The sequence below is a fragment of the Sminthopsis crassicaudata genome, chromosome 1, assembly GCF_048593235.1.
Source record: "Sminthopsis crassicaudata isolate SCR6 chromosome 1, ASM4859323v1, whole genome shotgun sequence".
Taxonomy (NCBI): domain Eukaryota; kingdom Metazoa; phylum Chordata; class Mammalia; order Dasyuromorphia; family Dasyuridae; genus Sminthopsis; species Sminthopsis crassicaudata.
In genome coordinates this window covers 486,389,786-486,417,494 of record NC_133617.1, presented here as the reverse complement: position 1 = coordinate 486,417,494, position 27,709 = coordinate 486,389,786, and the positions used below count along the sequence as shown (strand labels likewise).

Here is a 27,709-nt window from a genome sequence, read left to right as displayed (position 1 = left end):
TATATTAGAGGTAGATAACAAATTCGAGGTACAAGAAAGTGGAGAGTATTCTGATTCTCCCTGACATTATAAAGTATGGAGAGTTATGCTGTTTATAAATTTTTTTCATATTTGAAGTTATGGTAGTTGTTGGTTTCCCATTAATGTGGCTTTTAGATATATGCTTGCAGTAATGACTGCTGTTAAAATTTTTTTGATCAATAGCAGATAACAGTAAGCATAGCTTTTTTTGGTGTCTGCTCAGAAATATTTACTAAGAATAAACTGGATGTCTTAGATAGAGGTCCATAACTACACCACCTCTCTTCTGTAGGAAAGATACATGAATTTGTTTTTAGCAAATTTAGTACATTAAATGATTAAACCTATTTTTCTGTGATATAGATAACAAAATTTGCCAGATTGTTTTTTGCTCAGTTAGGAATACACAAATTATGAGATTCAAATTGATCTCCCTGTTTCTAGTTCATCTTCTTTGGTAACCATCTGGTCACTTTACCCCATAACTCAGATGTCTTTGTAGGACAAGTCTCTATGTCTCTAGGATAAAATAAATTAACATTTAAAGTACTGCACAGTATGACTTCCACTTGCATCCTACCCATTATGTATGTACTCTGTCCTAATAAGACAGATAATGGCCTGCCCCTAGGTGTTCCTGTTATAAGGCATCACATCCTATCTACAGTGCACCCTTGCCCCCATTGTGCTTCTTGGAGGACCCAGCATTCCTGGAGGCATATCTCAAGTGCCACTTTTTAGAGGTTGAGACCTCATCCCTTTACCTAGTTAGCATGCTCTCTTTGAAATGATTATATATTTACTTACTTTGAGGAAGATCATGCTTGATCCCCATTCCAGGAAGAAGGAAAACTCCTTGAGGACTAAGTATCATTTCTTGTCTTTTTAGTGCCTAGCACACAAAACCTTCTGCTCTTAGGCCTTTAAATGTTTATTGAATTAAATTGAAATTTCTTAGCAAATTCCCAAAGGCTGGAGTATAGATTGATTTTGGGATTGCTGTAAAACATTGTGCAGTATTCTTGATTGTTCACATTTGGAAGACCCAGACGCCTCTTAACAAACTTAAATATGGCTGTGGTCCAGAATTGCATGGGATGTTTTAGTATGAATAAAGGATCTTACTGGGTGTAAACATCCATATCAATGAGATCACACATCCTTCCGAGGAATTTAGTATTATATCAGTTATTCTGTCAGTTTTATTGATTCCTCTTACTTGTTTTCTCAAAGTGGCTAAGCCAGTTTTTCCCATTGAATCTTCATGGAATGAAAATGGGATGATTTCTAAATGTTTGTAAATGGTTTTACACTAGCTGATTTAGAAATTAAAAAACCCTCCATTTTTAATAATCTTAAGTCATCATTTTTCATATTAACTTTGGCTTATGTCCTTAAAACTTTTTTCTTCAGGACTATTTATATCTCAAACACCACAACTCCCAATTCTGAAACATTTCAATTTTATTTTACTTTTCTATCATGGGTTGCTTTTTTCTTGCAAGTTTTCATATTTTGAATATTTTCCCTCTTTTAGTCAAAAGTTTTGAAACAACCTGGTAGAAACATTGGGTTAGATGGTGATAAATGAGTGTTATTTATAAAAACTTTTACTTTTGCAGAAAAAAAAATTTCAACTCAGCTCATTCAGTTTGGATTAATTATTATTCTTGTTGTTCAGTTCTGTCTTGACTCTTCAAGACTCCATGGACCATAATACATTAAGCCCTTTTATCCTCCATTAGCTTTCAAAATCTGTCCAAGTTCATGTTCGTTGTTTCCATGATGCTATCTCTCCAGCTCAATCTCTGTTATGTCCCCCCCCTTTTTTATAACCTTCAATCTTTTCCCAACAAGGTCCCATTTTGCCAGGCTGCTTGGTTTTTGTTAAAATTAAAATGTTTTTTTTCACATTTATTTGGGGGAAAGAAAAAAAAAGTTTTCCCTTAATCTAGAAAAATAATATTTTGATTCATTTGTGATTCCATTTTTACCTTTTCAAATTTCGACATGAGAAAAACTTAAATGAATTTCAGGATGTACTAGTTGGATAAAATAATTTTAATACTAAAGCTAGATTAGTTTAAGAAGAAAAATTTTAAAATTCACACTGATGAACAAATCAATTATTTTTCACCAGAAAGTTAAAAAAAATTGTTTGCTGTTTTTTAGTGAGTGAATTCTTTTTTTCCTCCAAACAAAAGCCTCCAATTTAAATTGACTTATTGTCCTGGACTCTGTGGCTATTGTATGCAGAAATACTTAGACTGCCATTTACTTAGAAGTGTAGAAATATTTCATATCAGCAGAATAGGATTTTAAAACAGATGAGCAAAAATGTTCAAACATTCCTCTACAGGCAGGAATTTCTTACTGTGCCTGCACGTGCAGTATATATAATGCCATTGATGTGTTTAGACTTAAGTGGAATGTTGGTTCCATATTTGTGGATAAGACAGCCCTTTTTATTGTTTCAGAATAAGACTAAAATTATGTATAGCCAATGAGTATGGTAATGCACATCACTCTATCAATTCCAGCTGTATTCATGTCTATCACAGTTGAAAAGAATTCTAATTGGCTCAGGAATGTCTGTAACATCACGGATCATTGAACCTGAACCTTATAGTTTGCTTTCAAGAGACTTTGGAAATAGCATTGTAAAGCTGTATATGCAGAGTAGTGATCCATTTTTTTCTTAAGTATCAAAAATCCAATGAGTAATCTAAAGGAGAAAGTGCTTTCTGGTGACTTCAGCACCGTACTGTACTTTGAAATTCAGAAGTCAGAATTTTATTTTTTGTTCTATTTTACAGAAAAGATTTGAGCAAATTTTGATCTTTTATGCCCCAGTTTTCCCATGTTAATGCAATACTACTACTTACTTAATCTTAGAAGGTTTTCTAAGGGGAATGATTAGAAATTATTTAAAACCAATCAAGATTGGTCTTCTCATCTCACTCCTCATCTCCCTTCCTTCAATTGAAAACACAAGTAAAACAAAACCCATTAGAAACACATATCAATCAAAACAAATTTCTACACACAAAAATTTTTTTTGTCTCATTATGAATCCTTATCTCTCAAGAGCAGGTATAGCATGTTTCATCATTAGACCTCTGGAATATACTGGTCATTATGCTGATAAGCGTTTAGAACAATAGTATTCCATTGCGATTATATACTATTACTTATTCTCCATTTCCCAATTTATGGTCACTCCCTCATAGTCCCATCTTTTGCCACCTTAAAAAGAGTTATAAATATTTATTTTATTTAGGACTAATCTTTGATCTGACCTCCTTCTAATTGCCCCTCCTGGTTTCTCTCATTTTTGTTTATTTCTTTGTTAAGTAAAATGCATTTTTATGCCTAACTCTATGTATATGTAGTCTTCCTTTTGACCACATGAGAATGAGATTCATGTGTCTTTCTACTCCCTCCTCTTTGTATAGGTTTCTACTTGGGTACCCTAATTATGTGAGATAATTTCCATAATCCCCTTACCCTCCTCTCCCCCCCTCCCCTGCACCCCCATTCCCAATTCCTCTTCCCCTCTCAGTTCTTTTCTTTAGATCATCAAGAGATGAAACAATTCCTGGCATTGTGTAATTGAACTTCTATGAATCTTGATGATGATAAGATTGAAAGGGGACACATGTATCATCTCTTCATATTTGAATGTAAGCAGTTTTTCCTTGTTTCATTGTTCATTCATGTTTACCTTTTTATGTTTCAATTTACTCCCATATTTGAATTCAAAGTTTCTCCTCAGCCCTGATCTTTTTATCAGGAATGCATGGAAATTATTTTATTAAAGGTCCCATTTTTTTTTTAATCCTATAGCATTATATTCTGTTTTCCTGGGTAAGTTATCTTTGGCCCTTTGCCTTCCAGAATATCATATTCCAAATTCTCTACTTCTTTATAGTGATGACCACTAAATTGTATATGATGTTTTTTACTTGAATTCTTTTCCTAGTGGCTGCTTGTAGTATTTTTTCTTAAGCTTGGAACTTCTGAATTTTGACTGTGATGTTCCTGGAAGTTTCATTTGGGAGTTTCTTTCAGAAAGTGGCCAGTGGATTCTTCATATCTCTGTTTTGGCTTCTGGTTCTAAGAGATTTGGGCAATTTTTAAAGATTTATTGAAATACGGTATCTAGACTCTTTGGGTCATGGAATTCAAATAGAAGAGTGAGTTTTAATTTTTTTTTTTTTCCTCTTGGATCTGTTTGTTATGAGATCCCTTTGATTTTCTTTTTTTTCTCCCAGCTTTTACATTTTATTTCAATATTTCTCGTGAAGTTATTAGCTTGTTTTTGGTCAATTCTAATTTTCAGGAAGTTTGATGCTTGGATGAGATTTTGACTTTTTGTGCCAACCTGTTCATTCCTCTTCAAATTCTTTCTTTAGTATTAATTTATTTCCCAGTTTTTTCCTCAGGCACTCTTATTCCATTTATAAAAACTTTTTAAACTCTTGTTTCATCTCTTTTAGGAATTTTAATTCCAGTAAAATAAGCTTTGTTTATCTCTAAGGCACTGCTAGTAAATGTTTTAATATCTACCTTTATAAAAAAAGTTCATTATGGTGGAGACTTGGTGTGAGGACTGTGCTCTCAAATTTCTGGGGATAAGGACTGGGCTGGTATTGCTCTGTTTTCGTTGGGAATTGTTTGTTGAGATAGAGTGGGAACCTGCAAGCTTTCAGTGTTCCCAAAGTTAGTTTGATATAGAGCAAAGTCTGATTGCTTCCCCCCCTGGTCTGAACTCTGCAAGTTCTAGACCTGGGTTTGGATCTGTGCAAAAATAGTCTGCTGCTGGACTTAGCCTGTATCGGTCACCTGCAGAGTTTTGTTGGTTCATAGTGACTGAATTCTGTACTTCCTTTTGGTCTGGGATACCTGATTTGGCTATTGATTCCTTTGCAAGTTGGATTAGCTACTTTTGCTTTCTACTTGGAATCATAGTCATACTAATGCTGTTGTTTCACTATATACCATGGACCTTTTTAGACAAGAACTCCACTTCACCAAATAGGTCCCCTTTGAATTGATAACTAGGAACTGGGTGTTGGGTGACAAAGCTGCCAGTTGGTACCTGTTTTCATCTCATTTAATGACATGGTATAAATTTTGAGTTCTTTTCTCACTTTGGTGCACAGCCTCTCCCTGGACATTGAAGTGCATTCCACAGTTTTCCTGCTTGGTCCCATTTACATCTTCCTATGTTAAGCTCTGCTGGACACATGACTCACTGTGATTTTTTTCTGGTCTGGTGCATTTATTCTTCTTTTAAAAAAGATTTTATTGATAACTTCTATCTTCTTCATTGTCATAGTTATCCCTTCCAAGTCATTTTGTCCCACTTTCCCTCCCAGAGAGCCATTATATACTCAGCAAAAAGTCCAAAATGACATGATAAGCACATCTTTGATCTCTTCCCTCCATGTATAGGTAGACTGGGAGTACCCTCTTGCATCTTCTCACTTGAATCCTATTTGAACCTTTCTTGGCACTACCCACATCATTCTACATTAGTTTTATATAGATCTTTCCATGCTTCTCTGTATTTTTCACACATATTTCAGTAACATACTCCATCACATTCATGTGTAACACAATGCCTTCAGGCATTTCCCATTTGATGGCATCTACTCTTGTTTCCAAATCTTAGCTATCATGAAAAGGGTTTGCCAAAAATATTTTGGTATATGTACAAAATTTTCACCTATTTCCTTGGAATATAAGCTCAATGATAGAATCTTTGGATCAAAGGTTATGGACATTTCAGACATATAACTTGTATATTTCCAAATTGCTTTTCAAAAAGATTTGTGCCATTTCATACTCTACCAATAGTACATTAATGTGCCCATGATTCCAGAATTACTCCCACCCTCCCCCACCACACACACACACACACACACACACACACACACACACACACACACACAAACTTGTCTACTCTATCTTTTGTCATTTTTGCTAGTCTTCAGGGCATGAGGCAAGACTTCAACTTCATTTTAGTGCTCTGGAACACTGGAATACTCCTTCATGTGGTTGTGAATATTCTGGAATTCTTCCTTAAGAACTGTTAATTCATATCCTTTGACCATTTGTTTATTTGGGAATGGTTATTAACTATATATATATATATATATATTAACTATATATATATGTATATATATATATACACATACATATATATGTGTGTGTTTATACACAGACATAGATTTAAGTTTGTTTATACAGCTGGGTTCTCAAACCCCTATTCCCCCATTCAAACATTTCTCTTTTTATCCTAGGTCTATGATTTGTCTCTGTAGAAGTTTTTCCATTTTAAGTAATCAAAGTTATCTATATTATCTTTTCTAATTGCCTTCATCTCTTGTCCCCATAGGTGTGAGACATATATATGATCATATATATGATTTTTTTCCTTCTAATTTTTAAATATTATAATCTTTAATATTAAGATATTATATCCATTTAGAATATATTGTGCATTATGGCATAAAATATTCGTCTAAGCTGAATTTCTTCCAGACTGCTATCCAGCTTTCCCAGCAGTTGCCACCAATAAGGAATTTCTTCCTGGGCAATTCAAGCATAAAAGACAGATTATTGAATTCCATTGTCTCTTATTCTCCCTTGTTCACTGTGTTCCATTGATCTTTCTCCATTTTTCAGTCAATATCAGATGGTTTTGATGACTATTGTTCTGCAATATAGTTTTAGTCTGGAAGTGCTATTTCCTCTTTGTCTCTACCTCTTCTCATCATTTTCCATGATATATTCTAGATCATTTGTTTTTTCAAATGAATTTTGCTATTATATTGGCACAGCCTAGATATGAGCATCGAATATTCACTCCAGCTATTTAAATTATTCCCCTTTCTGATGCATTTTCGAGATGTCTTCTGAGGAGTTTGTGGAGTAGAACTCACTGTACTGCTTTTCATCATTCCCCCTTCTTTGTTCTACTTCCTGATTAGTTTTAATTTTTATTATTTTTTTATTTACAAAATATATGTATGGGTAATTTTTCAACATTCAAAACCTTCTATTCCAAATTTTCCTCTCCTTCCCTTCATCCTCTCTCCTAAATGGCGGGTAGTCCAATACATGTTAGATATGTTAAAATATATGTTAAATCCAATATATGTATATATATTTATACAGTTATCTTGCTGCACAAGAAAAATCGGATCAAGAAGGGGAAAAAAAAAACTGAGAAAGAAAACAGAATGCAAGCAAACAACAGAATGAAAATGCTATGTTGTGGTCCACACTCAGTTCCCACAGGTCTCTCTTTCTGAGTGTAGATGGTTCTCTTCATCACTGAACAATTGGAACTGTTTGAATCATCTCATTGTTAAAGAGAGCCCTGTCCATCCTGATTAGTTTTTTTTAAGTATGTTGAGCTTTTGGGGGAAAGATACTTTGCAAATAGCTATTTTATTTACCTTATTTACCTATATTTCTTACCTTACTAATTCTGTTATTAAAAAAGAAAAAAAAAATTTTAAATAGTATATTTAGTTCAAGAGGAAAATAGATTACTTTGCAGAGTTCTAGACTATTAGTATGATAAATATTTTCTGTTCAGTTGTAGGTAGTCTGTATATAGAAAGATATAAAAATACAGTGTTAGGCATCTATTAAGCTAGTTCTTATATTGATAAATGAGGCTTTTAGATGTTTAAGGGAAGGGGCAAAGTATAGTAAAATATATATTTTTAACTTTACAAACAATTTTGGATTTAATTGCTTTGGTTTTGGTTTTTCCCACCAGGAAGCATATGTATTCTCCGAAAGAAGTAAGATACCTGTTGATGTAATGAAACATTAATGCACTATAACAAACAATATGATGAATTCACAGAACCAGGTGAAGACTTACATGAATTAATCTAAAGTTGAGTATGCAGAACCAAGAAAAATAATAGGCTAAAACAGTATAAATAGAAAGAAAAAAAGCAATAGAAATGGAATCCTATGAAATGATAATGTCCAGGACGGGCAAGCTAGCTTGTGTACAGTGAATATAGAATATTGGATTTGAGGTAAGAAAGACCTGTTTCTGACGTACACTAGTTTTGTGATTGAGCAAATCACTTAAATGCTCACATCCTCAGTTTCCTCATCTGTTTAATGGGGATAAGAATAGCACCTGTCCACCTGGGTTGTTGGGAGGCTCAAATGAGATACCTAAAACATTTGCAAACTTTAAATGTTAGTTGTTATTATTTTTTATTAGCCCAAAGGAAATATATTGATATATCTCTTGCCTTTTGTGGAAATGAAGAGGCTGAGTATGGAACACTGCACTTAATATTAGACTTTTTGATATCTTGGTTAGTTTTACTAGATTGCTGCTTTTTTCCCTTCTTTTTAGTCTTCATTGAAAGAGATGGTTTTCTGGAATGGGAGAGAAGGAGGAGGTATTGGAAAATGTAGGTGATATAAAAACAACAAAAAAAGGCAAATTAATTATTAAAAAAAAATCCTGCTTATTTCTTGTTTCAAAACGTGTGTGCCCTAGATTGGATTTATGTAATAAACTAGGCACAGGATTTGGATTAGAAAATTTTTAGTTGAAGTTCTGGTTTGTGTGATTTATTTGGAATTTACTTAGGGGACATCTCAGAACTTTGTGCAAATTTCCCTCATTTCTAATTTAAAGAAAAACTGTTGCTTTCTTAAATAGTTATTGAGTAGCACCAGCCCTGAACTCAGGAGGACCTGATTTCAAATCTGGCCTCAGACACTTAACACTTTCTAGCTGTGTGACCCTGGCCAAGTCATTTAACCCCAATTGCCTCAGCAAAGAAAATGTTATTATTTCTCATATATTCAAAGAGATTGTTTTATCTGCCTCTCAATATGGTTTAGAGCTTGATCAATTTTAGTGGAATATTTGTATGTTTTTTGATACTGCAGCTTCCTGAAGAAGTGCTTTTATATATTTTGCATTACATTTTTTCGCTTTCCAATTTTGGAGTCTAATTCCAAAGTCATACTGAGTTATATTTCCAAATCTAAGATGTGCAGTCTCATATTTGGTCTCCTTTTAAATAAAAATCTGTATCTCACAGAAATTATCTCTGGTCTACTTTTAGATAATAAAACTTGTTGCTCTATTTTATTCTTAACACAAAGTACCAAAAAGTGGTGATTAGTATTTTAGGAGGTTGGGGGATGGGAGGGATGAAAGAAGGGCTTTATAACTATTGATCTAAATGAATTAAAGGTTCCTATGCATAGTCACAAAAGTATTGAGATTTACGTAATTCTATTATAATATTTTCCTATCTCAGAAGGGTTTTAGTCCTAAGAAACCTTAGAGTTATTTAATCTAACTTTCATTTTACACATAAGGAGAATGAATCCCAGGGGAGGAAAAGTGACTTGTCCAAAGTCATAAAGTGATTAATTAGTAGAATTTGAATTCCAACCAAATTCTCTGACTCCAGACTCCATTTTTTTGGGGGAAAGTAGATTTCAGTCTCATTCGTACTAGTTGTTGATTTTATGAGTTGTGACAGAAAAATTCATTACCTAGTTGCCAAACTCAGATGATGCTGTGTTTCTGCAAAGTGAACCAAATTCTTTGTTGGTTAACAAGTCTAAGGCCATGCCCACAAACAGAAAATTTCATTCAGAGATACTCGATTAGTCTTATATACCAGAATAGGATTTTATGGAAAGAATGCATTTATATATGCTTAGAATAAGCAAGATTCTTAAGTGACTTAAGTTTTGCTTAAAGTACATTTATTTTACTATTGTCAGTTTGTGACTAGAGTTTTCTTTGATTCCCAAATTAGAGAAATTGCTATTTTTTGTGTGTATGTGGTACATTTTATTATGATTTGTAGTGTTACTCTAAATAGTAGTTTTAATTTGATTTAATTAAATAATATTCAACAAAAGTTTGATAAATACCTACTCTGTGCAGTGCTGGTTTGGAAACCTGAAATTCTTTTTCCAGCCACCTTGTATTAAACTAATAATTGTTAAGAGTCTCTGTTGTATTCCAGTCTATTGTGCTAGACTTTATATTTACAAAGATGATAAATAACAGTTCCATTACCCTGAAAGAGTTTCTGGTAAAGTAGAGGATATAAAACATATGCATAAGTAAATATGTTGCAAGATAGAATTTTGTAAGAGAAAAGGCACAAATCATACAAAATACTATTAAGAAAATTTGAGGAAGGACTATTTTCTTTGGTGAAATCAGGCAAAGACTTAATTCAGGATGTTGCATCAGAACTAAGCTTTGAAGGGACAAAAAATTTCAATTCATAGAAGTAGAGGAAAGATGTAGATGGAATGAATGTGTTCGAGGCTTGAGGAATGTTGTCCACAAAGGGAAGGGAAGAAGGTAAGGAGAAAATCAAGGAATTGCTTAATTATTACTCTGGTTTGCTTTGACCCCAAAGTCTATGAAGGAGAGCAGTATGAAATGAGGTTGGAAAGGTAGTTTGAAACCAGATTGTGGAAGGCTGTGGGGGGCTTAGGAGTTTGTGTTTTATCTTTGCGAATGTTCCTTAATCAGAGAGTAATTTGGTCAGAATCCTATACTTAGAAGACTATATTGGCAACTGAATACAGAATAGATTGTTAAATTGTTATGATCATCTAGGCAGAGAGGTGTTGAGGTAGTATCCGTGTGAGTGAGGATGGGAGATGTTGAGAGAGTTGTAGAGGTTCTGTCATCAACAAAAATAAAGAAATTCTGAAACAAATTAAGTATTGGAAGGAATGATGGTAATTGTTTCCTTTTTTGATTGTATTTTTGCCATTGTTTTCCATGTTTGATTTGTTACTCTCTCATTACTATCTATACATGAGACACTGTCGTTGGCAGGATTGTCAGAGCCCCTTCTGTTAAGTGTCACCCTTTAGAAAAAATAATGTACCTGGAATATCTTGATTAATCTTTGATATTTTACTTCCAAAAATAAAAGTACATACTGAAAAATTTAGGAAGGGGGGGAATGTAAAAAAAATTACTTTGAATAAAATAAATCTTCCAAGCTGTGGCCCTCTGGTACGGTACCATTTTATAATCTGTGTCATGTGAGTAGTAAAAAAAAAAAAAAAAAAAAAAAAGAATAAATTCATAACAAAATTAATTGAAAAATAATTCTCCATTTATATCCTCCTTACTGTGAAGGCAAAACCATTATGATTATTGTATTTAACCCTTTCAAGCAATGGCTTTTTTTCATTTGCTCTCTCTGGATAAATAGTTTGTTTTATGTACCTAGTTATTTGCAATCTCCCCCCATCAGAATGTGAACTCCATGAAGATGGACTATTTTTGCTTTTCTTTGTATATCTAGTATTTGGCACAGAAGCCTTGCCTGGGTCATAAGTCCTTAAGAAATATTTTTTGACTGATTGGAAGTCAAAGTTTCTTAGTGGCTCTTGTTTATAGACTAGTTTTCCCAAGCAACAGTGGAATTGCCATCAATTGAGGTATTTAAATAAAATAATCAGTGGTTTTATACTTATAGTAGTATATAAGTGGACAGAACTTTTTTTGTTCCTAGTTAAAATATAGAAGGGAGCAGCTAGAATAAAAAAAAAAATTTCTTTAATGTATCTGAGATTATTTGTGTTGTTGATGTTTAAAAAAAAAAAAGCTGACACTTTTATCGAGTTTGAAGTCTCTGGATATAAATAATGGTACCTTATAATAAAATATTGTTGAAGAACATGTCCAGTACAGTTATTTGATGTACAGCTTTCCTTTCAACAATGTAAAGGCAAAATACGCTTTTTAAAAGAGGTTATGAATTTGACAGCAGCAGTAGGAATATTAACACCATATGGAATCTTCCTGACATGTTTCATAGTTGACTTGTGTTTTTAAATGTTTCTGAATTTTTATGCAGTACAATAAGAAAACTGACATTTTTAATATTTTAAAAGAGAAAAGAGTGTGCCTATACAATAGTGGGATACTATGCATTAACATCTATAGCATAGAATGTCATCTTAACTCTACCTAGCACATTCTACAGAGAATTCACTTAGCCAAGCTGGAATTTGAACCTGTGCTTTTTAGGAATAGTGAGTTATCCAAAAGTCCTAAGTTACTCGTTTCTGGCTGCCCCTGGATAGAAAGTCATAGAAGCTGTTTTAGACCCCAAACTAATGCCATCTGTCTTTGGTTTCAATATAACATATTATTTCTAAAGTTCTTTTTCATGCTTGTATTTTGTTTAGTCACTGATCTTGTTCTGTGCAGGAGACTGCTTTGTTTTATTAACAGATTTTTGGAAGTTTAGGATAGGCCTGCCAGTTCGGTCTCATTTGTTGTCAATGATTTTGAACATTAGGAAATTTTCCTCAAATCTTTATTAATGATCGAATGAAACTCTTTTGGAGAAAACACTTAGCATTGTTTTGCCAGGATCATAAGACTTATGGAAGAAAACAGACTTGCAAAAATGGTGTATTATAACAGCAAATTCAGTTTGGAAAGCATATTTCTTTTTTTTATTTTAATTTTAATAGATTTTATTTATCAGATATATGCGTGGGTAATTTTACCACATTGTGAATTGCCAAACCTTTTGTTCTAATTTTTCCCCTCCTTCCCCCCTTCCCCCAGATAGCAGGTTGACCAACACATATTAAATAAAGCATATTAATTCTTAAAAGAAATTCATGCTAGTTGGTTTTCCATTAAAATTCAAATATACCAAGTATATTATAGTAGTGTAGTGCTTGAGATAGTCACAGGCATTCAAGTACTAACTTGAATTAGAAAAAAATAGCTATCATTTATTGATCCTGAAACCAATAGCAAAATCCTAATGGCCACAATCCAGTCTTAAGAAAAAATGCTTTTTTTTTTTTTTTTTTTTTTTTTTTTTTTTTTTAGGAGCTTGATATTTCCACCCACTTGTTTATTCAAATAAAAAAACTTAAAAGTTGTGAGTAATTTGGGCCTATTTTGTAATGTTAATCTTATATTGAATGAATATAGTTCTTAGTTGGATTTTTTTTTTTTTTTTGCATTATTTATGTATTGCCTCTTTAGCTGAAATGTCAGCAGAATCCTGCTGTCTGTTTAAAATGACCATACTTGAGGAGTGCGAGTACTTTTTGAGGTAGATTATTGAACTTTTAAGAATTGTTGGGTGAAATTGAATGCTGGGACTCTTGGTTCCCTTGCTAATATTAAATAACATACTAGTGTTACATGTTCATAGTCTGATAGCTTCTTCCTCTCCCCAAGTTTATTATAAAGTTAATGTATTGAAAAAAGTATTGATAGGATAGCATTGTACAGGCTATTTTGTAGACTTTAATATTATCTAACAAGTATGTGGAAGATACAAATATTGATGATAATAAGGAGCTATGTTCTAGCCTTATTGCATATTTTAATACTCTATAAAAGGAGCTTTTTTACATACTCAGTGAGACTTTGTTTACTATATTTTATTTTGGAATGTATAGGTCAATTCAAGCTACAGTTGTTTTTTTTTTCCTATTCTGGAAAAAATCTGAGGAGTGATTCCTAAGTTATAACTAAAAAAATTTGCCAAAAGAAAAGAGAATGTCTAATATATAATCTCTAACATTTTTTCTTTCTAATCAGCAGGATTAAGGATCTGGTTTTCCTAGTAATTCATAGGAGCATAAATTGGGAGCAAGAAGAGGCTTTTGAAGTCATCTTGTCTAGCCTTTGCATTTTCTAAGTGTGGAAATTAAAGTGAGATGAAGTCTCTTGTTGGAAGGTCACTTCAGCGGTCTTTGGCCTAGTTGGGATTCAAACACTTCTTTCTATAACTAATACTCTTTCCACTGAAGTTTGGACATTTTACAACAAAATCTCACTAATTTGAAATGTCTGTGGCTTTGAATGAACTTAGTTGATAGTACTTGATATTTTGTTAAAGAATTAGAGGGTATCTAATTGACTTATGAATAGTATTTGCTTTGGATTTGCTCAACAAGGTTTTAATTTAGCTTATTTGATACAGAGTTGTAAGTAATATTTTGAAATAGTATTATGCCCATTGAAAATTTAAAGGAAAAATGAAAATCTCATAATTTAATGAGATCTGTTTGTTTAATGTTTATACCAGCATTTCCACTGGAATTTGAATAATTTTTACCTAATAAGTAAGTTTTAAGGAACATTAGACCAAACTAAACCTGATTTTTTTTTTTTTTTAATGAGTTTTTACCTGTTATAAGTTAAGGAGATTCCAGATTTAAAAAAAAAACAAAAAACAAAACAACAACAACAAACCTCCCTTTGTGGTTTGAGACCTTTATGCCAACTTGAATATATTTTTTTAATTTCTCTGATTTATTGCTACTAATATAATTCAAAAGGCACTAAAGTATTTGGTGTAGTCCAAATAACTGCCATCATGCCCTTCATGCTGATTCTTATTTGCCCCAGAACCATACTTTGAGGTTTCCTTTACATAGTGAATGTGTGTGTGTGTGTGTGTGTGTGTGTGTGTGTGTGTGTGTGTGTGTGTATGCACACTTGCATGCTACATGCGTACATACAGGCTAACTAGATTTGGGAATTGAAAAGAACAGCAGGAAGTTGTGGCCTTGAGGGAAAGAATGGGAGAAAAAGAGAAGTAAAGATTGTGGGAGTTTCTGTCTGTCCTTTCAGTCTCTCCCTTTCACCATTCCTATTCTGTCTTTTAACAGAAGTTATACAAGAGAGTTCTGGCATGGAATCTTGGGCACATTTTGATACCAGAGAGTAATTAGGATACAGGCAAACAAGAATGTAATCTTTCTTTTGCCCTTGATGTAGAAACTAGTCTACAATAGAATTTTTTGAACTGTTCTCCCAGAAGCAAAATCTCTTGACTTGAAATTAGAATGTCATGATCCTTACAATGGTTTTTTTTTTTAAATGGGAGTAATGATAACCATGTATATGCAATATATTATGGATCACATTACACTTTCCTTGCAACAATGTAGTGAGACACATCCAAGTATTATTATCTCCATTGTATACATGAAGAAATTGAAGTTTGGAGAGCTTAAGATTTATGTTAAGAGCTCAGGACTTGAATTAAACATGTTCTCTAAGTCTGATGTTCTTTGTAGTACATGAAATGTAATGATTTTTGCATTCTCTAATCCACAGGATTAATGTGAGGATCAAATAATATTTTTAAAAACACTGTATAAATATACATGTAATTGCTATTACAATTTTGCAAATAAAATTATAGGCAAATTTGTGATTTTTTTCATCTATATTAAATTTCTGTGATAGTAATCTTTTCGAGGCAAGTTCTTTTCTTATCTCCTAGTTATCCTCTTATTTTCATTTTGTACATTTCTTAAGGGAATTCAAGGATAATCAGAAAGTGAAAGTATGAACTATTTGAAAGTGAAAAAATTTGAATTTGAAAGTGAACTAGAGACTCCATCTCACTTTAATTTCCACACTTAGAATTTATTTTTATTATGCATCATAAAAGGGAAGAGAATATTTGTGGATACAACTCAATGCTCTCCATCCTAGAATCAGGACCCTTTTATTTACTTATTTTGGTTATTCACTTTCATCTAGTAAGAGTCACTGACTTTATTATTTGCCTTAGATACATGATTAAAATTTCACCTTTTTAATCAAGGTTTCCCAAATACATAAAACGTACATAAACTTCAAGACTTCTATGTCCTTGTGATCTTATTAGTGTTGATCCTTCCACTGTTGTACATTAGTACCTTATTATTCTTTTTGATTCTTGTTTATGTCTTTCTATAAATTCTCAAGAGAGGAGCCGCAGAACACAGCAGAAACCTTTCTCAGGATACAAATGTATTACTTAGTTTTTTATCCCTGACTATATATGACTGGCCCATCTTCATTTTCATTAATATATATCCATTTTCTCGTATACACTGACTGAGATGAGGTTACTATGTCAGCAGGTGTGTGTTTTGAAATGGGGATACCATAGGTACAGAATGCGAATGACTGTAATGTGAAAACAAAAGGGCATTAAAAAAGCTTATTTGTTTAAAAAAAAAAAAAAAATATATATATATATATCCATTTTCTGTTTCCCTTTGATTTACATCAGATAAAAATGTGTGTGTGTGTGTGTGTGTGTGTGTGTGTGTGTGTGTGTGTGTGTGTGTGTGGTAGAGAGGTATTATGACATAATGGATAACAAGGTGTCCTCTTAGGAAGGATTTAGATTCAAGTCTTATCTGAAATACATATTGCCTGAGACACTTTTCCCTACTATCTTAACTTCTGAGGGCCCCAGGGAGGCAAGTCTCCAAAATTTCTGTTGGTTACAACGGTTACTGACTTGCATGGGTAATGTTGAGTTCCCTACAAAACTAATGATGTCACAAGTCTAGACTTAAAAAAAAAAAAAGAAAGAAAGAAAGAAAGAAAAGAAAATGTGTACTTTCATAAAGATTTACAGATTTTTTTTTTAAAGAATCAGAATAATTCTGCTCAGTTATAATTTCATCAGAATTAACTACTAGTTAATCATTTTAGAAGAACTTTGTCTTTGGAATTTGCTTCTTCTAGTTTCAAAAGTTTATTGTTGTTAAGTTTTGGAGACAGACTGTCATGTGCTTCTGCCCAATCAAACTTTTGACTAGTACATATTTTATCTATTTGGGAAGTGATTTTTAAATGCATATTGGATCTTAATGATGGTGGTTACCTTGTAGAGGGGCACAGTGCCTTGGATAGGATACTAGAAGTCCAAAAAATTTTATTGTGAAAATGATTTGAAATTATGAATTACTAGTTAGAATTCTGTTGGTGCCAATCAAGTGACACCTTTTATGGCTAAAACTGTTTCACATCTCCTAATTATTTGGAGAATGTGGTATAGTGGAAAGAGCCACCAGACTAGAAATGTGACAACCAACCTGAGTTGGCTCTTTCACTAGCTATGTAATTACTTAATCCATTTGAACCTGAGTTTCCCATTTGCAAAGTGCAGATACTGATAATCCTTTTACTACATATTTCAGAGCATTGTTCTAAGAATCAAATGAAATAAAATCTATTAAATGTTTTGTATACCATATAAGGTTATATTATTGTTGCTCTTATTATTTTAGTTGTAAATGTAATATGTTGTCAGCAGGACTAAGTCATCCAAATGACTAGATAATCCCCTAGAAGGGGTAACTCCCACCAACTTGGTTTTTCCTGAAAATGGTGTTAACTGAGCCTGATACAGATTTATTCTGAGTTCTCACCTTCTGCATAAAAACCTTTTATTCATTTCTTACTGACTTAATAAGGCCTGTTTCAAACCTCTCCTTTAGTCCCCAACTCTTTTAATATTTTCTTTTCAGTAAATTCCTTATTCAGTTTTTTTTTTTTCCCTCAAAGGATATCTCATTTTTATATACTACTATAAGCTTCACACCATATGATTACACTGGGTGAAGAAGGTAGTGGAGGATGCCATTATTCCAGTTTTACAAATAAAGAAACAGTTGAGATAAGTTCATCAACTTTACCATAGTTAGAGAAGTAAAGAAAGCATGGCATAATGAATAGAATTTGGAGTCTGGAAAACTTGGGCTAAAATCTTGCCTCAGATGCTCTTTACCCGTGTGATCTTCAACAAGTGACTTCACCTCTCCAGTGCCTCAGTTTCCTTCTTATTTTTTTTATATATATATATATATATATATATATATATATATATATTCAACTCAGTGGACTTGTAAGGGTCCCTTCAGCTCTGAATTTGTGAGGAATCTAAGTTCTCTGATTTTTAGCTGACCACTCTTTCCCACTCCTCTAATCCCACTCTTTTATCCATCTCCTTCTTAGATTGTAGTAGTCTTTTTGCCAAGACTAACTCTTCCATTTAGTTTTTTCTCTCATCCTCTTCTGTCTTCTCTTCCCTTCATCTATATCTTTAGATTGCTTCCTGTCTACTTTATAATCTTAAACTATCAGTCATCCCTTCATATGCATTTCTGATCTTTCCCCTTAGTTTATATACATTTTCAGGAAATCTAAAATGTCTAAAAACATTTTATTTGACACCATATTAGTAAGGTCAGAATGTTATCCTATCCTTTTGTCCTTTATTGCCAAACTTATGAATAAAGTAGTTTGCACTCTACACTGCTATTTTTGTAGATGTGTTATCTTGGAGGCAAGGAATTTAGCTCCTCTTTGATTTACTTCATCTGTAAAATAAATGGGTTGAGCTAGGTGCAAGTCCCTTGCACTCTAAATTTTATCTTACAGTCTGGCTGCATTCTATGTTTCCAGCTTTATCTCACATTATTTCTCTTTATATAGTAGACATTCTAGCCAAATGGATTTCAGTTCCCCCTTTTCATTTTGTCTGCCTTCTTCTTTTTTCCTGTACTCATGCTATTTTTGTGCTTAGATTGGGGCTCAACATTTCTGTCTTTCTTTCCCCTCATATTCTTTTTAACTTTGTTTTCTTCAAGAGAGAAGCTTCCAATTCAACTCAAGATGCCACCTTCTCTATGATTCCCCCTCCCCCAAGTGATTTTTCCATACCTTAAACTTCCATAGTTTTCCATACTTCCAAGTATTTTCCATAGTGTTTTATTTTATCCTTTTCTTTTTATTTGCCACATTCTGCTATGTGTCAAATATTTTTGTACAAATATTACACTCTCATATCAAACGCTCTGCTTGCTGTCCAACACAGTAGTCTTTGTGTTTTTTAAATTGAATTTTGTAATATCATAATCTAGCTAAACTATTCTCATTATTCATACACCACTCCCTACATTCCTGGAGGTATCCCTAGGGTTGCCTTAAAACTGAAACATTCTCAGAGAGTATGGATTTTTTTTTAATTGCATTGTTTGACTTTTTGTAAGATAATGTCCTCTCAGAGTTTGATTAACTTTTCCTTGGTTGTGTCACTTTACCAACTACTTTTGTTTTGAATCTGTGATTTGATCTATCATCAGTGTTTTAATAAATTTCAGTAAAAAATTTTAAACTACCAAAATGCCCATGGAATTGAACTTACAAAAGAAAAAACAACAACCTCTTGGGAAAGGATAAACCAAATATTCTAAGTAGTCTGCGATCTCAAGCATTTCCTGTGTCGAGTGTTTATCAAGTCTGAACCTCACTTCCAAACTAAGCTTGAGAAAATCTGGGAATTATTCCCAGCTGATTGGGGGTGGGGAGAAGAGGCACATTACAGACATTTAAAACAAGAGACCATATTACTTTTTTTCCCCTACAAGTAATTATCCAAAATCTATAAGTTTTAATTGTAGAAATACAGATCTTTGAAATTTAGAATTGATGTGAAAGGGCTAAGGATGACATTAGAATAAGTCAGCATTACTATCACAGTAAATAATAAGTGCATAGAAAAAATATCATTGTTTCCTTGCTATTCATCAGTGACCTCAAGCCCCACTGTTTTCTACCATGATTTTATTATTTTAAAGTGTTGGGGCTGAGCCTAGATAATCTGGAAAAGGCCCAGGTGCAACAGGAAATAGCTTTGGTGAATAAGTAGATAGTTGTCTACTACCATATGACTCAGAATTCCAGTTTCATAGAGTGTTTATTTCATAGAGATTGTAACTATTTTATGCCATCTGGTACATATAGGGCAAATCTTTTATTATTTTATTAATAAAGAGGAAAAAGTCTCATTAATATTAACTATTCTGGCCTCTTTCTCCTACTCCCCCCCCCCAAAAAAAAAAGGTTTTCCTTTTAGGGGGAGGGGGTCACTTAATGCCATTTTATCCAGGTTCAAGATGTTTATGGTTGTGCCAGAAGAAAAAATATCTTAATATCTTTACATTAACAGCATTTTTACTTTTATCAAACCTGACACATTTATGTAAGAATCTAGTTTGGTACTGAGCATGTATGTGATTTTCTTGAGGTGGCTGGCATTGATGGTGAAAGACTTTATACCTAAATTTAGACTTTGGAGAGTTCATAGAACATTTTTTAAAGACAGACTATCAGAGCTGTGTTTGTAAGCTTCCTAGTATACTATTCATTGTTGGTTCAGAAAGAAAAAGGACTAGGCTTTCTTAACTCACTCAGCTTCTCCTTTAGCCAGAATCATTGCTGTTATAAGGAAATAGCAACTTTAAGAAAGAGTGCTGTAGGGTGGACATGAGGGCCTGTGTTTATAATCCCTGTTACCTGAAGAGACTGAGCATTGGAAGTTCTTTGCTATAGAGTGAAAGCCATTTGATTATCTGCATGAAACCTGATGCCTGTGGTGAACCCAAGGAGGGAATGGGGAAACTCAGCTGCCTATGAAGGGATGAGCTGGTCCAGTAACAAGAGGCCAAATTTTGGTGTGGACCAGCAGTGGGATCAGGCCAATCAATTAGTTGTCTTTTCATTTCCAGCCTGCGCTAGATAGGGAGACGCAGTTAATGCCTTTACCACCTCATCACTCCCCAAAAAAGAAAGAAAATAACTCTTAAACTAAAATGTTGTGGAGTTGGGAAGAGGGTAATATGAGAGTATTAGCTTTTCCTTTAAAAAAAAAAAAAAAAGATAGTCTGAGTATATATAATAGAGAACAAGTGGTTTATTTTTAGGCCTAGTGTTTGCGTCTTATATAATGATATTTTCTCTAAGTTCATGAACCTAGAAGCTAAATCACTAATATTGCAGCCAATAATTTTAATTTGTAAGAAAGGGATTCTCCACCAAGAGAATGGATTAACTTGTATTTGCTAAACTGTAACTATGGTGGCAAAGATTTCTTTTAGGCTGTCAGCTGGTTTTCCTTAAAAACTTTGCTATAGATATATAGTCTTGCTATGTAGACATATATATTTGTGGTGTGGGTTTTTTTTTAATAGTTTCATAGGATTTAAAACTAGAAAAAATGTTGGAGACCCATCAAATCCAAAACTTTAATTTTGCCTGTGAGGAAACTGAAGCTCATAGAAGTGCTTTATCCAAGGTTACATATGTGGTAAGTTGTAGAGCTAGGATTTAAACTCAGAACCTGTGATTTTTATTACTGCATTCTTGCCACTACAGCTTTGGATTTCCTCACATACACACATTTATTATGCCATGTGGCTTTTTGTGACATTGGACTTCAACTCTCTGAACCTCAGTTTTTGTAATCTATAAAATGAAGGGCCTGGCCTCTACCTCTTCTGGTCCATTGATGGAGATGAAAGAATACTGCATTTAGAGTCATCAGCCAAGGGTTTATATCACGCTTTCTGTGATCTTCAGCCAACTAATTTAACCTCCCTGGGACTCAGTTTCCTTATCTGTAAAATTAGGATGGGACCAGATGGCCTTTGAGATTTCTTCTGCTTCTAGATCTATAGTTTTATGTTACTGATTGTTTGATCTCTGAGCCTTAGCTTCCTCATTTACAAATTGAAGATAATATTTTTACCATTTAACTGACAGGATTGTTGTGACAGGATTCAGTGTACATTGTGAAGTGCAACTTAAATGTAAGTATCCTTATTATTCTAAAAAATTAGGTGCTTCAGATACTATATATATTACTATCCAAAATAGGTGTGTATGCACCTTTCAGATTGGCTAAGATGACACGAAAAGATAATTATAAATGTCGGAGCAGATGTGGGAAAACTCTGGGACACTAATACATTGTTGATGGAACTATGAATGGATCCAACCATTCTGGAAAGCAGTTTGGAACTATGCTCAAAAAGTTATCAAACTGTGCATACCCTTTGACCCAGCAGTGTTACTACTCTACTGGGCTTTTATCCCAAAGAGATATTAAGGGAGGGAAAGGGACCTGTATGTGCAAGAATGTTTGTGGCAGCCCTTTTTGTAGTGGCTACAAACTGGAAACTGAGTGGATGCCCATCAGTTGGAGAAAGGCTGAATAAGTTCTTGTATATGAATGTTATGGAATATTAATGTTCTTTAAGAAATGACTGGCAGGGAGAGATTTACATGAACTGATGCTGAGTGAAATGAGCAGGACCAGGAGATCATTATATACTTCAACAACAATACTATATGATGATCAGTTCTGATGGACGTGGCCCTCTTCAACAATGAGATGAACCAAATCAGTTCCAATAGAGCAGTAATGAACTGAACCAGCTATACCCAGCGAAAAAACTCTGGGACATGACTGTGAACCACTACATAGAATTCCCAATCCCTCTATTTTTGTCCCCCTGCATTTCTGATATCCTTCACAGGCTAATTGTACACTATTTCAAAGTCTGATTCTTATTGTACAACAAAATAACTGTATGGACAAGTATACATATATTGTATTTAACTTATACTTTAACATATTTAACATGTATTGCTCAACCTGTCATCAGGGGAAAGGAAGGAGGGAAGAGGGGAAAAGTTGAAACAAAAGGTTTTGCAATTGTCAATGCTGAAAAATTACCCATGCATATATCTTGTAAATAAAAAGCTATAATAAAAAAAAAGAAAGAAAGAAAAAAATAGGGAAACAGAATAAAAGTGATTACAAACCAAAAGAAAGAAAGAAATGACCAGCAGGGTGATTTCAGAGAGGCTTGGAGAGACTTAGATGAACTGATGTTAACTGAAATGAGCAGAACCAGGAGATCATTATACATGACAACAAGAAGACTATACAATCAGTTCTGATGAACGTGGCTCTCTTCAACATTGAGATGATTCAAACCAGTTCCCAGTTGTTCAGTGATGAAGAGAGGCCTGTGGGAACTGAGTGTAGACCACAACAAAACATTTTCACTCTTTTTTTGTTGTTGTTTGCTTGCATTTTATTTTGTTTCTCCTTTTTTCCTTTTCTTTTTCTCTCTCTCTCTCTTTTTTTTTTTTTTTTTTTTTTTACTGATTTGATTTGATTTTTTTCTTGTGTGGCAGGGCAGTTGTATAAATTTATGTATATATTGGATTTAACATAATTCTACTATGTTTAACTATATTGGATTACTTGCCATCTAAGGGAGGGTGTGGAAGAAGGGAGGTAGGAAATTGGAACACAAGGTTTTGCAAGGGCTAGTGTTGAAGAATTGTCCACGCATACGTTTTGAAAAATAAAAAGTTTTAATAAAATTTTTTTTAAAAAAGATGTGTACCGTTAGTTCCACTAACAATGCACAGTGTAACTATCTTCCTGTTACATCTCTAATATTGACTATTATCATTTTTGCCAATTTGAAAGGTGTGAGGTAAAAGGATTTGTTTTGATTTGTGTTTCTCTTATTATTAGTGATTTGGATTCTATATATGATCTTTGCAAGCTTCTTTATGTGTCACATGCATAATTTCTTACAGCACAGTAATAATAATCTGTTATATCCACCTATTATAGTTTATTTAGCCATTCTAGTTTGTTTTCAATTCTTTGCTATCATAGGGTGTGCATTTATAAATATTTTGGTATATATGGGCATTTTCTTCTCATTAATGTCTTTCTTGGGGTATAAAACCAGTAATGGAATCTAGAAGTCAAGAGGGTATGGATATTTCAGTCATTGAGTTTGCATAATTACAAATTGCTTTCCAAAATGATTGTACTAATTCATAGTTTGCCACCATTGTATTTGCTTTTTATCCCACTACTCCTCCAGCATGTAATAATGACATTTTGGGTCCTCTTCGCTAATCTGCAAGGTATGTAGTGTTGTTTTGATGTGCATTTCTCTAATTAGTGATCCTGGGTATTTCATGTAATCTGGAGTATTCTTTCATGTCATTGTGAATACTTTGCAATTTTTCATTTGGGAAGTTTAATCATGACCTTTGACCGTATATCTATTGGGTCTTATATGTATTTAGTAATTGTATATTTTAAATAACATATACTTATCAGAGAAGTCAGATAGTGTTGTTTTTTCCCACTTAACCTCTTTCCTTCTTAGCCTAGGCTCATTAATTTTGTCTTTGCAGAAGCTTTTTATTTTTATGTATTCAAAGATAGCTATTTTATCTTATGTAATTGCTTTATATCCTTTGGTTAAGAGTATATCTCCTACCCAGAGGTGTGAAAAGTAATATGATCTACTTATCTTATTTTTTTAGTCTTAATTTTTAAATTAAGGCCACACCTGCATTTAAAATGCATTGTGGAATATGGTATAATCAGTTATGGGTTGAATGGGAAATTTTTCTATTCTATTTTTCCTTCCTAATTTTTTTGGGATTTAGATTTGTCATTAAATATATAGTTCTCATCTTAAACCTATTAATTTACTTAGTTGACCTATTTTAAAACTTGATTATATTTTTCCCATTCTTCTTCCTAACTCCCCTGTTAATTAAATAGTTAACAAATAGTATTAGTAGCTCAATGAGAATAAGCATGGTTCATAGGACATCAAGTTGTTGCCAAATTACATTTCTAATTTTTGGCTTCCATGGTTCAGTTCTATAGTTCTTGGAATTGGGAGGGAGATTTTTGAGTAGTTGCTATTAAATCTATATTTCTGATTCCAAAACCCTTTTCAGTAATACTGTTCTACTTTAGAAAGTTGTTTGAAGTTCTTAGAAATTTGTCTGTTTTCCCTAGAATAGTCACTATACAAAAGAACCAGACACATTTCTGGGGTGGGAGTGGTTGGAGTTAGAATTAGTTGAGAAAGGGATGTGTGATTTGAAAAGCTTTAAGAAAAATATTCATCTAAAAAGACTATTAGATGTTATTGTAATATTCAATGAAATAGCATTGTGCTTTTTAAAAAGTGAAGCCCTAATTCTATTTTTAATGGAATGCTTTTAGTGTAAGGGTGTAACAGGGAATGCCTGGCATGAGTCAGTAAGTCAACATTTGTTGAGCTTAGGTTTCTTCACAACAAACAATGCCTGCGTGTTCTTTATGTTATGAATAGTAGCATGAGTTTCATTGTAGTTGGTCTTGATTTTCTCCCCATGAACTTGATATTTTGTTTTCTAAGGGTGATTTTTACACACTTTAAGGGATTTCCCAGTATTTTTAATGAATTTGGGAATATCTGATCAGTATTGCATGTATATTGAATCTCCAAGAAAATGAGTTGTTCTTCTTAGCAGACAATTTGGGGTTGACAGAACTCAGAATTCCAGTCAAATTTAAGATTTTTGTTATACATTTCTGTGATAAATGTAAGTGAATGCAAGTACTTTTACTGTTACATAATCTAAATAGCAAACTTAGTTTTGCCATCTTAACGATTCTAAAAGATATTGCCAGTATTCATAAGAACAATTGTCAGATTGCTTTAAATAATACCTCTTTTCCCTGAAAGTGCCATCTAGTGTAATTGGAAATCAGCACCTAGGAGATAATGTAGGATGAGATGATGACTTTATTATTGCCTAAGAGCAAGAACTTACAGAGCTTTCCCAAATGTCATCATTTACTCCTCAGGTCTGAGAAACCATCTGATAGGAGGCAAGTTTTTGATTGTTAGACAACTTTTTATTTATCTTGAAAACAAAACAAAACAAAAAGAGTTCATATTTAGATAATGATTTCAGTTTTGGAAAATGTTTTACATAGATTCTCATTTTATCCTCAATGTAGTGCTGGTTGATTTATTATCTTTCTTTTACAGATTAGGAAACTGAGACTAAAAGAGCTTAAGTGATTTTTGCCCAGGATCATGAAGCTAGTCTTTTTTTTTTTTAATACATTTTATTTTTCCAAATACATGTGAAGATAGTTTTTTTAACACTAATTTCAGTACAATTTTGAGTTCCAAATTTTTTCTCCCTCCCTCCAACCCCATTTTCCTCTCCAAAATAGCAAACAATCCAATATAGGTTAAGCATGTACAATCCTTATAAATATATTTCCACATTTGCCATGTTGTGCAAGAAACAATCAGAATAAAAGGGCAAAAAAAAAAAAAAAAGAAAGAAAGAGCAAACAAACCAAAATAAGGTGAAAATGCTATGTTTCAGTCCATGTTTAGTCTCCAAAATTCTCTCTCTGGATACAGATGACATTTTCCATCCCAAATTTATTGGGATTGTCTTGGATCACTTTATTGCTAAGAAGAACTAAGTCTGTCATAATTAATCATCACATAATTTTGCTCTTCTCCTTGTTCTACTAGTTTTGCTCACTTCACTCAGTATCAGTTCATGTAAATCTTTCTAGACTTTTCAGAAATCAGCCTTTCAGCATTTCTTATAGAACAATAACTTATTCAACCATTCTCAGGTGAGGGGCATCCACTCAATTTCTAATTCCTTGGCAGTCAAAAAGATCAGCTACAAACATTTTTGGACACATGGGTCTTTTTCCCTCTTTTCTGATCTCTTTGGGATACAGGCCCAATAGTGACACTGTTGGATCAAACAGTATGCATAGCCCTTTGGGCATAGTTCCAAATTACTGTCTAGAATGGTTAGATCATTTCACAACTCTACCAACAATACATTACTATCCCAGTCTTCTCACATCCATTCCAACATTTGTCATTATCTTTTCCTGTCATTTTAGTCTTTCTTAGATGTGTGAAGTGTCACCTTAGTATTGTCTTAATTTGCATTTCTCAATCAAAAGTAATTTAGAGCATTTTTTCATTTGACTAAAAATGGCTTTAATTTCTTCATCTGAAAACTGTTTATATCCCTTGACTATTAATTGGGGAATAATTTTATTCTTATAAATTTGACTCAGTTCTCTATATATTTTAGGAATGAGACCTTTTTCAGAGACACTGGCATAAGAAAAAAAGACACTGGCTTTTGGTTAACATGAGCTAGTCTTAATGAGGCTAAGACCAGGACTCTCATTATACTGTAGAAGTTGTGCATTATAACTTTGTGCAGACATGGGTGGGATTAAATGGTCTCTTTTAAGTCCCTTCCAACTCTTAAGATTCTTTGATTAGATTGGAAGTTTTGGGGGAGATTGCTGTGAAGTCTGATGTGTAATAAAAATAAATCCCATTGACCTTTTGATTATTCATGACCTGTCTTTAACCTTTGATACTACTGTCAACTTCTCAGAATACTTCCTTCTCCTTTAGGTTTTTGTGACATTGGTTTCTACTGGTGCTCTCATTTGTTTTATCCATTTTTTTTCTCAGCCTTTGCTAGAGGACCTTTTTCTTCTAGTTTTGACTCCTATCTTTAGGTGAACTCTGAGATTGCCACCCAGGCTTGAAATCTTATTGTCCTTAACTCTTTGAGTCTCACTCATTCTACATATCCAATCTATTGTCAGTTCTTTTCATTTCTACTTTCAAAATACTCCATCCATCTCCTTTCCACTTTCAGCATCATCCTCCTGTAGGCTTCATCACTTTGGGCCTGAACTATTGCAGTAGCCTTCTAATAGACCTCCCCGCCTCACTCAAAGTGCTTTTTTTCCATGCTCATAAGTATGACCATGTCATTTCCTTTTCTTGATAAATTCTAGTAGTGCCCCACATTAATCTGTTCATGACCTATCCCCTCCTTGCCTTTCCAATTTTTGTACACGTTAGTTCCCTCCAAATGCTCTACTATCCAGCTACACTTCTATTTGCTCTTCCTTACATACTCCCATCTTCTATCTCTATGCCTTTGCCTATTTTGGGGTCACTAAACCTGCCAAGATATCTTGGGGTTTACTGGCTAGATTTCTTTTTGTTTTTATTGTTTTTTTTTTTTTTTTTTTTAATTTTTTTTTTATTATATATATATATATTTTATAACATTATCCCTTGTATTCATTCTTCCAAATTACCCCCCCTCCCCTATTCC

General features: G+C 33.3%; 1 protein-coding gene across 3 annotated transcripts in view; it reads left to right on the top strand.

The window, feature by feature from the left end:
- The window catches only part of SMURF1 (SMAD specific E3 ubiquitin protein ligase 1), a 113,556-nt gene that overhangs the window by 3,577 nt on the left and 82,270 nt on the right, over positions 1 to 27,709 (top strand). For 2 of the 3 annotated variants that reach the window (XM_074281245.1, XM_074281243.1), the window contains exon 2: positions 3,584 to 3,704. The exons of the other annotated variant lie outside the window; for it this stretch is intronic. In XM_074281245.1, the coding sequence (XP_074137346.1) occupies positions 3,644 to 3,704 (61 nt within the window). In that variant the 5' untranslated portion in view covers positions 3,584 to 3,643. The remainder of the gene's footprint in view (positions 1 to 3,583; positions 3,705 to 27,709) is intronic. 3 annotated transcript variants of the gene reach the window in all.